The 13709-nt window shown below is 44.1% G+C and overlaps 1 protein-coding gene across 1 annotated transcript in view; it reads left to right on the plus strand.

Annotated features, from left to right (window-relative positions):
* Positions 1 to 13362, plus strand: part of ctif (CBP80/20-dependent translation initiation factor) — a 192740-nt gene extending 179378 nt beyond the window's left edge. Inside the window, exons 13-15 of the mRNA XM_036937075.1 lie at positions 7448 to 7501; positions 8837 to 10721; positions 10895 to 13362. Coding sequence (XP_036792970.1) covers positions 7448 to 7501; positions 8837 to 9055 — 273 coding nt within the window. The 3' untranslated portion in view covers positions 9056 to 10721; positions 10895 to 13362. The remainder of the gene's footprint in view (positions 1 to 7447; positions 7502 to 8836; positions 10722 to 10894) is intronic.
* Positions 13363 to 13709: the final 347 nt, after the last annotated feature.

The raw sequence follows: 13709 nt of genomic DNA on the forward strand, positions 1-13709 counted from the left end.
ATCAGGGACGTGCAACTATAGTTTCCCTTCACACAAAATACATTAGTGCAACACATTTGACATAAAATAGCTTCATTTTCATCAGAAGACAACAGAAATGCTATTTGGCTGGCAGCCACATAAATAAATGAGCTTACAATGAAAAAGCAAGGTCTTTTTTGCAAAAACGACACATGTCCATCATATTTCTAATGTTTAGGCCTAAAGATAACCTTGCATTTTACCAGAGAAAAAATAGGCTGGCTAGACCAAGAAAAGTACTGGAACTACACATCAGTAGGAGCACTGTCTACTGACAGAATGCCCGGTCTTGAATTCTCATTCAAGTTTGAAGTGCAACTGAAGCACAAAATCAAATCAAATGTTATTTGTCACATACACATGGTTAGCAGATGTTAATGCGAGTGTAGCGAAATGCTTGTGCTTCTAGTTCTGACCATTCAGTAATATCTAACAAGTAATCTAACCTAACAATTTCACAACAACTACCTTATACACACAAGTGTAAAGGAATGAATAAGAATATGTACATTCAAATTTATGAATGAGCGATGGCCGAACGGCATAGGCAAGATGTAGTAGATGGTATAGAGTACAGTATATACATATGAGATGAGTAATGTAGGGTATGTAAACATTATATAAAGTGGCATTGTTTAAAGTGGCTAGTGATACATTTATTACATACATTATAATTATTAAAGTGGCTAGAGATGAGTCAGTATGTTGGCAGCAGCCACTCAATGTTAGTGGTGGTTGTTTAACAGTCTGATGGCCTTGAGATAGAAGCTGTTTTTCAGTCTCGGTCCCAGCTTTGATGCAGTTTGGAAATTTTACAAGCAAATGTGAATGAGAGATGTTGTGCAAATGAACAAAGTGAATCTAATGCTGAGCAGAAATGACAATGTGAAGCATTTTAGATCTGTGCTTACAAAAGGCAGCAAGATATTTCTTATGCATTGTGTCTATTTGTTGTTGTTGGTGTGTAAAATGCACAATTCCTAGTCTAACTTGCTGTAACTAAGTGGCTGAATGAATAAGGTGGCGGTAGTCGTCTACAGTGTTGAAGGCAAAGCCCTTTTTGGATTAGTTTTTTGTATAACTGCCGGTGCCATTTTGATTTCCTTGCAGTTTTTTTTCTCCTCTTTGTTCTCAACCCTTCTGCCCTTCCTCTTCTCCTCTTCTGCCCTTCCTCTTCTCCTCTTCTGCCCCTCCTCTTCTCCTCTTCTGCCCCTCCTCTTCTCCTCTTCTGCCCCTCCTCTTCTCCTCTTCTGCCCCTCCTCTTCTCCTCTTCTGCCCCTCTTCTCCTCTTCTGCCCCTCCTCTTCTCCTCTTCTGCCCCTCCTCTTCTCCTCTTCTGCCCTTCCTCTTCTCAACCCTTCTGCCCCTCCTCTTCTCCTCTTCTGCCCCTCCTCTTCTCCTCTTCTGCCCCTCCTCTTCTCCTCTTCTGCCCCTCCTCTTCTCCTCTTCTGCCCCTCCTCTTCTCCTCTTCTGCCCCTCCTCTTCTCCTCTTCTGCCCCTCCTCTTCTCCTCTTCTGCCCCTCCTCTTCTCCTCTTCTGCCCCTCCTCTTCTCCTCTTTTGCCCCTCCTCTTCTCCTCTTCTGCCCCTCCTCTTCTCCTCTTCTGCCCCTCCTCTTCTCCTCTTCTGCCCCTCCTCTTCTCCTCTTCTGCACCTCCTCTTCTCCTCTTTTGCCCCTCCTCTTCTCCTAGTGACTCCAGACTACACATAGAAAAGACATGTAGACGAGCTGCTGGAGAGCCAGAACTACATGCGTTAAAACTTTGTTCATTTGCACATCATCTCTCATTCACATTTGCTTGTACAATGTCCAAACTCTCCAAATATGCCATTCGGTAGCTACCGCCCAACCATAGTTTGGTCCTGACTGGATTTTACAACCCTGTTCTGTTTGGACTGAGCTGTTAGTGAGCCAAGATTTCACATCTTGCTCTTTCTCTCTCAGTTAAATTGAAAGGACTTTATTGGCATGGGACACACATGTCTACATTGCCAAAGCCAGTGAAATAGATAATAAACAAAAGTGAAATAAACTAACTGCTAACGTTAGCCATCAAGCTAATGAAGTTAGTCAGAGATGAGTTTTCCAATGGAGCCCTCTTTGTCTAGAGAGGTAAATTAATAGTTCCAGATGAGTTTTCCCATGGAGCCCTCTTTGTCTAGAGAGGTAAATGGATAGTTCCAGATGAGTTTTCCCATGGAGCCCTCTTTGTCTAGAGAGGTAAATGAATAGTTCCAGATTAGTTTTCCCATGGAGCCCTCTTTGTCTAGAGAGGTAAATGGATAGTTCCAGATGAGTTTTCCAATGGAGCCCTCTTTGTCTAGAGAGGTAAATGAATAGTTCCAGATGAGTTTTCCCATGGAGCCCTCTTTGTCTAGAGAGGTAAATGAATAGTTCCAGATGAGTTTTCCAATGGAGCCCTCTTTGTCTAGAGAGGTAAATTAATAGTTCCAGATGAGTTTTCCAATGGAGCCCTCTTTGTCTAGAGAGGTAAATGGATAGTTCCAGATGAGTTTTCCAATGGAGCCCTCTTTGTCTAGAGAGGTAAATGAATAGTTCCAGATGAGTTTTCCAATGGAGCCCTCTTTGTCTAGAGAGGTAAATGATCGGTTCCTGCTCTGTAGGAGCTGTATCTACTACGCTTTGTTTCAGGACAAACCAGATAACTCAGAGTTCCAGTGCGATAATTGTTTGCTTTCCGAGGATTATAGGCTTGATGTGGCTTCCTTGATCACACAGGTCGCCAGCCTACTTAAGAAACTGAGGAAATTTCTACGCCTGTTCCTTGGATGGCGTTCGCACCGACTGGCCGGTGTTGGTTCGCCAGGGGAGCCATCTCCTGCCTCTCCTCCCCCATCTGGTAGCGGAGTCGAAATAGCACAGCAAGAGGAGCATGGCAATCAACGATGGTTGCATGTCACGAGCTGTGGATGCCAGCACCATCCTGTGAAGCGTGGGAGTGGGTTGGATCTCTAAGTCATTCTCGCCAGCCGTGATTTTGGGCAGCTCCATGGTAAGGAATGTGACAGTTCCTGGTGCTGAAACAATGTCCTACCCCGGAGCTCGGGTAAATGACATTTACTAAACAGTTGAAACTGGATTTCAAAGAGCTGATTGACTCTCTGCTAGACACTAATAAAATACCCATCATATCTGGTCCTTGTGCCCTCTCTGAATCGTGTCATTGAACACTTTAGCAGGATTTTTTTTTCTCTTCACAACTGGCTACGTGATCATTGCAGCTCAATGGGTGTAACTTTTGATGACAATTTTTGAAACAAAACACGTTTTATAAGGAGGATGGGATCCTCCCAAATCACTTGGTTTCCTGGATCCTTTCACAGCATTATACGGCTGCGTTGAGACAATGACTTATCAATGACCCCAGCTCAGCTTATCCCTACCATTGTGTCGCTGACTCAGCATAATGCTTTAGCAAATGTACATTATACCAGTGGCGTTGGTAGACACAATGTAAGTAACCTAATGTATGTACCTCTAACTGCCCTGATCCTACACCTATTGTATGCAGCAATCATGTGTCTATGAACCAGATTTATGCTGTTAGCACTAAGGCGGTGTGCCCTAGTACGAAGTCTACTGTGTGCATCTCACCCTGCACAAACTAACATTAAATAACATGATAATATCTACTTCTGCTAAGCTTCTCAGTAAAGCAATGAAAACAAGCAAGCATCCCAGAAAAGTACTCAAAATAGCCCACGTTAACATATGTAGCTTAAGAAACAAGGTTCATGAAATGTATAACTTTCTAGTAACAGATCACATTCATATCCAGACACTCTCTGAAACTCAATTAGACATTACCTTTGATACAGTGGCAGCAATACAAGGTTATAACATTTACAGAAAATAAATGTCAGTGGTGGTGTTGCTGTTTATATTCAGAATCACATTCCTGTAAAGATTAGAGAGGATCTCATGTTAAATACTGTTGAAGTAATATGGCTACAGGTTCATCTGCCTCACCTAAAGCCCGTTCTGGTGGGAAGCTGCTATAGACCAAGTGCTAACAGTCAGTATCTGGATAACGTGTGAAATGCTTGATAATGGTTGTGATATCAACAGAGAGGTATATTTTCTGGGTGATTTAAATATTGACTGGCTTTCATCAAGCTGCCCACTCAAGAAAAAGCCTCAAACTGTAACCAGTGTCTGCAACCTGGTTCAGGTTATCAGTCAACCTACCAGGGTATTTACAAACAGCACAGGAATGAAATCATGTATTGATCACATCTTTACTCATGCTGCGGATATGTGTTTAAAAGCAATATCCAGATCCATCAGATGTAGTGATCACAGTATAGTAGCCATATCTAGGAAAACCAAAGTTCCAAAGACTGGGCCTAATAGTGTATAAGAGGACATACAATACGTTTTGTAGTGATTCCTTATGGTGTTGTTGTAAATAATATTTGTTGGTCCATGGTGTGTAATGAGAAGCAAACAGATGCTGCACTTAACACATTTATGAAATGTCTTATTCCATTTACTAATAAGCATGCGCCATTTAAAAAAATAAATAACTGTAAAAGCTGTTAAATCCCTGGGGATTGATGAGGAATTGAAAAATGGTTGAGAGGGATGAGGCAAAAGGAATGGGTACTCTGGCTGCACAACCGATTGGCAAACATATTGCAAATTGAGAAATCATGTGACTAAACTGAAAAAAAAATAAGAAACTACACTATGAAACAAAGATAAATGACATAAAGAATGATAGTAAAAATCTTTGGAGCGCCTTTGTCGTGTCTTTGGCGTCATTAAACTGAAGACTTATTTATCAAATCACTCTGTAATTATTATTACGCGATTAAACTGATTAATTCAATGTAATTAACTAGGAAGTCGGGGCTCCAAGGAAAATATTCAAATTACAAAGTTATAATTTTCCTAATACAACTTTTCAGATTATTTTAATATCTGATCAATTACTCTTCTAATTAATGAATTATTCTTTACTTCACGTCTCATTCCAAACGTCGTCAATTGTTGGTTATCTGCACAAACCCAGTCTTCACTTTGAGTCATCCATATATAAATTGTCTTAAAATTGATTATTTACTAAGTAATTCACAGAAATGCATAACACAAACAAAGTAGATGGTTACAAAGAAATGATAGGAGAATGTGCCCTAGTGGGCTAAACCGGCATGGCGGCTTGTTAGACAAAAGGGGAGGTGGGGGTCAGCTGAGAAGTCCCGACAGAGTTGATAATTATAACAATTGAAATGCTAATTCTTTGCACATGAACGCTCACTCATTCGGGAACAATTGCGATCAATATATATATTTACGCTCAGTGTGTCGTCGGGATCTCTGTTGAAAAGTTCATTTCTGTTGGAGAGTTTGTCTGCTCTCTCTCTCTCTCTCTCTCTCTCTGTCGTATTTAGAATGGATAGTTCAGAGTGACATTCATCGTTGTAGAATAGATGTTTCGGCGGTTGTCGGTCTTCGCGTTCAATGATACCGAATTCCTAGCTGAAGACTAGTAATTAATATCAAAGACTTGTTCTTATTCTGTCGGTATCGATAGTCTAAGATTTTAACCATGTGGTTTGGTTAAAAGATTCAACCATCTACTCAAACCTTAAGCTCGGTCTCCTCTCAAACTTGGCACTCTCGTTATCGAGGTAAGCCGGTCTGCAACCTTTGTCCTCTCGTAATTGATAGAAACATGGTCTGTTGAGAAATTCTCAAGGTGGGGGTTTTATTCTGAAGAGCAGAAAAAGGCTGTCTCGTGAAGCCAGGTCCTAACTGGGCTTATGGGCGGTCCTCTGATTTAGTTAAACTCAAAAGGGAATTGGAGTTTCCTTCATTAAACAGTCCATTACACAATTTACACAAACAGTATCATCCTCACTCATTCATCTTATACAACAATTAGATGTAAACCTCATATCTGAGGCTATTATATAAACAGCGTTATGGTAATATGGCCGTATTCGACTCCCATGAGTTTCACAAAATTGTACCAAATGGACCAGTTCGTAGCTGGATTCTTCACCGATCTTTTATACCTTCTCCAGAACATAAATGTTGTTCGGACCTCAAGATCTGTGAGGTGGAAGAAAGTGTAGGAGTGTAGGAGACAGAGAGAGGGGGATGGTGCTCGCTGTACCCAAAGAGGGCAACGTCATGACACCTTCAATGAAATATTTGAGGAAAAAGACAAACTCAGTTCCATCATTCATTTAATCAGATGGCTCATACATTACAAAACCGACTGATATTGCCAACTACTTAGCAAACTTAGGCATGACATGCCAGCAACAAATGCTGACACTACACATCCAAGTACAGTGGGGCAAAAAAGTATTTAGTCAGCCACCAATTGTGCAAGTTCTCCCACTTAAAAAAGATGAGGCCTGTAATTTTCATCATAGGTACACTTCAACTATGACAGACAAAATGAGAAAAAAAATTCCAGAAAATCACATTAGTTAATGCAGAAAATTTCAAGAACTTTTAAAGTTTCTTCAAGTGCAGTCGCAAACACCATCAACTGGAAGAGCCAGAGTTACCTCTGCTTCAGAGGATACGTTCATTAGAGTTATCAGCCTCAGAAATTACAGCCCAAATAAATGCTTCACAGAGTTCAAGTAACAGACACATCTCAGCATCAACTGTTCAGAGGAGACTGTGTGAATCAGGCCCTTCAAGGTCGAATTGCTGCAAAGTAACCACTACTAAAGGGCACCAATAAGAAGAGACTTGCTTGGGCCAAGAAACACGAGCAATGGGTCCAAATTTGAGATTTTTGATTCCAACCACCATGTCTTTGTGAGACGCAGATATGGGAACTCCTTCAAGACTGTTGGAAAAGCATTCCAGGTGAAGCTGGTTGAGAGAATGCCAAGAGCATGCAAAACTGTCATCAAGGCAAAGGGTGGCTACTTTGAAGAATCTGAAATATAAAATATATTTTGATTTGTTTAACACTTTTTTGGTTACTACATGATTCCATATGTGTTATTTCATAGTTTTGATGTCTTCACTATAATTCTACAATGTAGAAATTTGTCAAAATAAAGAAAGACCCTTGAATGAGTAAGTGTGTCCAAACTTTTGACTGGTACTGTACGTCTCTAATATGGTCATACAATTGGCAGGATGTTAGGAAGTGCAGCTCCGTTTCCACCTCATTTTTGTGGGCAGTGTGTACATAGCCTGTCTTGTCGTGAGAGCCAGGTCTCTCTCTCTGTCTTTGTCTCTCTTTGTTTTTCCTTTCATTGTCATTCAACCTCCCAAACAGAAAGACGGCACTCGTCATACACACAGTATAGTACCCATCGCTGCTGTGGGTGTATATCTGTAACTTCTGCCACTCTGCATGACTGCCGTAGACATAAAGAATAAACAGATACTGTATCTCCATAGAGACATCTCTCATCATGTCTGTTGCAGCTGCTGCAGTCTCCCGAGGTCAAGGAGGATGCAGTCCTCTGTTGTTCTATGGAGGTATGTACTCTTCATATTCTATCTATTCTGTCCTGTACGTCAACACACTCCCCATCTTCACTGAAGCCTCTTACAGTACACATCGGTCCTTTGTATATTAATGAACAGAGAGGCAGTAGAACAGAGAGCATGCAGTATACACTGTGTGTTATTCAGCCCGAGCCAGTTGTAGTCAGGCTGTTGTCTGTCTGGATGTAGTGAAGGAATCTTTCTGTCTCAGTATGAATTATAGAGTGACACTGAGGTAGTGTAGAGGCTAAGAACAGAGTCTGAAACTAGTTTGCAGACTAGAGACTAGAGCCTGCAGCTGGGTTGGAGATCAGAGGAGGGCTAGAGAGGAGAGGAGGGCTGGGGAGGAGCTCTGTTCAAGGCAGAGAAAGAGAGAGCACGAGGGCAGGGCAGAGCAGGGAAGGTGACCTGTCAGGCCAGCTCTAAGAAGTCTGCCATAGCTGTAGTGGAGCTAATCACTAATTGTTTGAATTCCTCCAGAATTTTCACATTGTTTTGTATGGGAATTTGAGATTATCAGAAGGACAGACAGGCCAAGGTTCCTATAATGGGACTCCATCCTTCCGTGACAGACATATGTTAAAGAGCGTGCCCCTAACCTTCCACAACTCAGACACCCCAACTCGGAAGCTAGCCAGACCCATCCATCAGATAGATTGACACCCCCACTCTGAAGTTAGCCAACCAGTCTCTTAAACCCCCCCCCCCCCCCCCCCCCCCCCCCACTCTGAAGCTAGCCAACCAGTCTCCTAGTCACCCCCCCCCCCCCCCCCACTCTGAAGCTAGCCAACCAGTCTCTTAGTCACCCCGCCCCCCCTCCACTCTGAAGCTAGCCAACCCGTCTCTGACTAGCCTTCTTAATATTCAGACGGCTAGATGTAACCCGACTCACCTCTCTCCTCCTCCTAACCCCCCTCCCTCATCCTCTTCCTCCCTCTCCTCCCTCCTCCTCTTCCCTCCTACTCTCCTCCCCCCTCCTCGTCCCTCCTACTCTCCTCCCCTCTCCTCGTCCCTCCTACTCTCCTCCCCTCTCCTCTTCCTCACTCTTGTCCTCTCCTCCCTCCTCCCAACCCCCCTTCCTCTTCTCATCCTCCCTCTCCTCCTCTTCCCTCCTCCTCTCCTCCTAACCCCCCTCCCTCATCCTCTTCCTCCCTCTCCTCTTCTTCCCTCCTCCCTCCTCCTTGTCCCTCCTACTCTCCTCCCCTCTCCTCTTCCTCCCTCTTGTCCTCTCCTCCCTCCTCCTAACCCCCCTCCCTCCCCTCTTGTCATCCTCCCTCCCTCCTCCTAACCCCCCTCCTCCCCTCTCTTCCTCTTCCTCCCGTCCAGCTGCAGTCCACAGGTCATCTCCTGGAGGAGCAGCTTCCAGAGATGATGACTGAGCTCCTTGCCACAGCCAGGGACAAGATGCTGTGTCCGGCTGAGTCCCAGCTGACCCGCTCCCTCCTCATGGAGGTCATTGAGCTCCGTGCTCACCACTGGACCCCTCTGGAGGCCCTCACCACACAGTACTACAACAGGACCATTCAGAAGCTCACCACCGCCTAGCTACCCAGGTCCCAGGCCTGGACCTAGGTTCACATGTCTTCGGGTCTCTCTTGAAAAATACATTTTATCTCAATAAGACTACCTGGTTAAATCAAATAAAAAAGGTCCACTTGTCTGACATAGGGAGGCCTTAACTGGGTTGATAGCTAGGAGGCATGGGACCGTACCGGGCGGCAGTACAGAATTTATCTTGGGACGAAAGGGTTTAGGTTACGGTTTGGGGATGAGACAGAAACGTGAAACCATGCATAAACAAGACAAACACTACACACACAACTAAAAGGACTGGCCATGCTGCCTGTTCCAACGAGAGGGGAGGAGGACAAAGAGTGGTTGTGAGGCGCATAGAGGAGAAGGGTGTGTGGGGGTACAGTTCGGGTAACAGTCGTCTCTGGGGAACAGAGGGTCTCCTCGGAGGTTAAAAAGAGAAGGTGGTGTCCAGAGGGACATTTCATTCTCTATCTCCTTTGTGCTTGTTTGCCAACTACCCCTGTCTGTTTCCTCTCTCTCCTCCTTCTCTCAGCTCTAGACCCCTTTCACCCCTATCTGTTTCCTCTCTCTCCTCCTCTCTGTTCTCGACCCCTTCCACCCCTATATGGTTCCTCTCTCTCCTCCTCTCAGCTCTAAACCCCTTCCACCCCTATCTGTTTCCTCTGCCTCTCCTCCTCTCAGCTCTAGACCCCTTCCACCCCTATCTGTTTCCTCTGCCTCTCCTCCTCTCAGCTCTAGACCCCTTCCACCCCGGGGTCTATGTGGCTGGCAGGGGGAGCATGCCTCCCTCTAGTTTGTCCCCTCACCAGGCGACCCTCTCTGCCCAGGCCTCCCTCTCTGCCCCTCCACAGACCTGCCTGCCTGCCTCCCTCCCCCCCAGGACTGCCCCCTCCCCCCGGCCTTCCTGCCAACCTCCCCCCAGGGGACCCTCCAACCCCCCAGGCAACATGGGACAGGCCTGCTTTAGTCCCCTGCCAGATGCCTTTTGTGTGGCTGGGACACTGGGTCTGGTCTGCTTGGCTTGTTTTGACTGGCTGGCTTGCTGGCAGATGGCTAACGTTACTGGAAGAAGACTCAAGTGGGCTGGCTGCAAGACACACACAGGCCAACCCATCCTCCAACCCAGGCTAACCCAGCCAGGCCCCTGACAGAGAGGGCACACTGGGTCTGACTTGGGGGGAGAAGCATCAAGCAACTGCTTTGTTGAGGCTTCTTTGTCATTGTCCTTTTGGGAGGGGTTTAATATCCTCGCTTGTGTTACCTTCTGTGTTAATATTATCATTATTATTTCTTTTAAATCAGGTTTAAATATGTATGATTATGGAATATTTTAGGGCTGATCTGTTGCACAGGTTTGATTTGTTTTAAATGGTTTTAAGGCGATTATTTGCTTTAAAAATATTCAAAAATAACAAATACATTTTGACAGTGGTATTGTGTACTAGCATTAAAGGATCCTCTAGCATTAAAGGATCCTCTAGCATTAAAGGATCCTCTAGCATTAAAGGTTTGAGGTGTTGGTTGACTTGACTGAGGGAAGTTTTGAGGTGTTGGTTGACTAGACTGAGGGAAGGTTTGAGGAGTTGGTTGACTAGACTGAGGGAAGGTTTGAGGAGTTGGTTGACTAGACTAAGAGGGAAGTTTGAGGTGTTGGTTGACTAGACTGAGAGGGAAGGTTTGAGGTGTTGGTTGACTAGACTAAGAGGGAAGGTTTGAGGTGTTGGTTGACTAGACTAAGAGGGAAGGTTTGAGGAGTTGGTTGACTAGACTAAGAGGGAAGGTTTGAGGTGTTGGTTGACTAGACTAAGAGGGAAGGTTTGAGGTGTTGGTTGACGACTGAGAGGGAAGGTTTGAGGAGTTGGTTGACTAGACTGAGAGGGAAGGTTTGAGGTGTTGGTTGACTAGACTAAGAGGGAAGGTTTGAGGTGTTGGTTGACTAGACTGAGGGAAGGTTTGAGGAGTTGGTTGACTAGACTAAGAGGGGAGGTTTGAGGTGTTGGTTGACTAGACTAAGAGGGAAGGTTTGAGGTGTTGGTTGACTAGACTGAGAGGGAAGGTTTGAGGAGTTGGTTGACTAGACTGAGAGGGAAGGTTTGAGGAGTTGGTTGACTAGACTGAGAGGGAAGGTTTGAGGAGTTGGTTGACTAGACTGAGAGGGAAGTTTTGAGGAGTTGGTTGACTAGACTGAGAGGGAAGGTTTGAGGTGTTGGTTGACTAGACTGAGGGAAGGTTTGAGGAGTTGGTTGACTAGACTGAGGGAAGGTTTGAGGAGTTGGTTGACTAGACTGAGGGAAGGTTTGAGGAGTTGGTTGACGACTGAGAGGGAAGGTTTGAGGAGTTGGTTGACTAGACTGAGAGGGAAGGTTTGAGGAGTTGGTTGACTAGACTGAGGGAAGGTTTGAGGAGTTGGTTGACTAGACTGAGGGAAGGTTTGAGGAGTTGGTTGACTAGACTAAGAGGGGAGGTTTGAGGTGTTGGTTGACTAGACTGAGAGGGAAGGTTTGAGGAGTTGGTTGACTAGACTGAGAGGGAAGGTTTGAGGTGTTGGTTGACTAGACTGAGGGAAGGTTTGAGGAGTTGGTTGACTAGACTGAGGGAAGGTTTGAGGAGTTGGTTGACTAGACTGAGAGGGAAGGTTTGAGGAGTTGGTTGACTAGACTGAGAGGGAAGGTTTGAGGTGTTGGTTGACTAGACTGAGGGAAAGTTTGAGGAGTTGGTTGACTAGACTGAGGGAAGGTATGAGGTGTTGGTTGACTAGACTAAGAGGGAAGGTTTGAGGTGTTGGTTGACTAGACTGAGAGGTAAGATTTGAGGTGTTGGTTGACTAGACTGAGAGGGAAGGTTTGAGGTGTTGGTTGACTAGACGAAGAGGGAAGGTTTGAGGTGTTGGTTGACTAGACGAAGAGGGAAGGTTTGGCTAGAAGGAAGAATCATAGACATGGTTGGTTTGAAGTCAGTCAGAAGAGTGGCCTTGTCATCTATTATAATACATGTATGGATTTGCGTCCTGTTTTATAAATGAAGGCTGGGAGGTAGAGAGTGCTTGTTGAGACGGAGTGGCCGAATTTGAGTTTATTATTTCTTGCAAAATGAAATATAGCTCCTTTAAGAGGAGGAAGAAACAAGCATGATAAAATCCTTCTTCAAATGGTCTTCTGTTCAAGCAGCCATTTTGCAAGTCTTTATATCTGTATAATGATGAAATCTTTTAATCTGTGTTATTTTACAGATTCTTTTTATGATATAATGTAGGTTGCTAGTATGTGATTCACATTATTCTGGCTTCTGCAAATGTGTTTACCATGATATTGACATTTACCAACCCACTCATCATTCTATCGTTTGATGGGCTGTATGTAATCCACTGTACAGTAATGACCCGTATCTAAGAAAACAGAACGAGTGCTCAGCGGGAATGGGACAAACAAAGACTATGGCTACATCCTAATTAGCTATAGGGTTGAATAGGGTTGTGTGGATAGGAAGGTGGCCTTTCTATGTCTTCTTACTATGGCTTCAGGTCATGTTGAATGAACTGCTCTGTCTGGGACAGTCTGTCAGTCCTACGACTACTAGTATTACTTGCTCCTGATTTCCCATTGAATTGAATCTCTCTGGGAAGTTTTTTTTTTTTTTTTTCTGTCTTGCATCAAGAATCCAAATCTTTAAGGTAGTCACACACCCAAGTCACTAGGAGGGTCTTGAATTGAAACATATATATATATATATATATATATAATGAGTTGGGAGATCTATACAAACCCATCCGTCTAAGTGTGCGCATGCCTATGAGCTGATTTTATTTATTTTGAGGTTTTTATTTAAAATGTTAATTTAGTTTTTATTTTATCAATGGGTTTTGATTTTAAGTGACTGAATCCATTGTGATACCGATGATCTCTTGCCTGGTAAGTGTGGTATTACTGTGATATTTTAGATTGAAAGCTATGCTGTAGTGCTATTGGCCGATTCTGGTTCCATATGCAATGTGGTGACTCATTGAAACACAACGGGGTCCTTCCTCATCTGTGACACTGGGCCTCCCGGCGCCCTCTGACACTTGACCTTTAGGTCACGTGACGTACCCGGACTATTGAATGCAACGCACCTCCATTTGCATGTCATTGACATTGGAAGGAGGGAGACAGAATGAGATGGGAGGTGTTGGCGTGGTTACTCAAGCGAGGCAAGCTAGTCTCCCAGCCAGAGGGTGATGAGCTGTAGAATTTGTGGTTGGTCGTCAATTCGTTTTATTTTTATTTTTTATTAAGCAATTGAAAAAAATAAACTAACTGAAAAGAGAAGTGGAAAAAAAATGTGTGTACTGTGTTTTTTCCCCCCTGCCTACGTGTCTGTCTGTTCATATTCAGCGGCTGTATTGATGTCTGAACATTTTCCCATATCCTGAGGACATCTCTGTTTTAGAGGAAAACGTCTTGCACGTCTCATGTCTTAGCCTCGTCTCAAACAGAATGCATGTAATACAGTTGAAGTCGGAAGTTTACATACACTTAGGTCATTAAAACTCGTTTTTCAACACCTCCACACATTTCTTGTTAACAAACTATAATTTTGGCAAGTCGATTAGGACATCTACTTTGTGCATGACACAAGTAATTTCTCCAACGATTGTTTACAGACGGATTATTTGGTGTGAAAAGTG

The sequence above is a fragment of the Oncorhynchus mykiss genome, chromosome 12 (assembly GCF_013265735.2).
Source record: "Oncorhynchus mykiss isolate Arlee chromosome 12, USDA_OmykA_1.1, whole genome shotgun sequence".
In the NCBI taxonomy this organism is placed as follows: domain Eukaryota; kingdom Metazoa; phylum Chordata; class Actinopteri; order Salmoniformes; family Salmonidae; genus Oncorhynchus; species Oncorhynchus mykiss.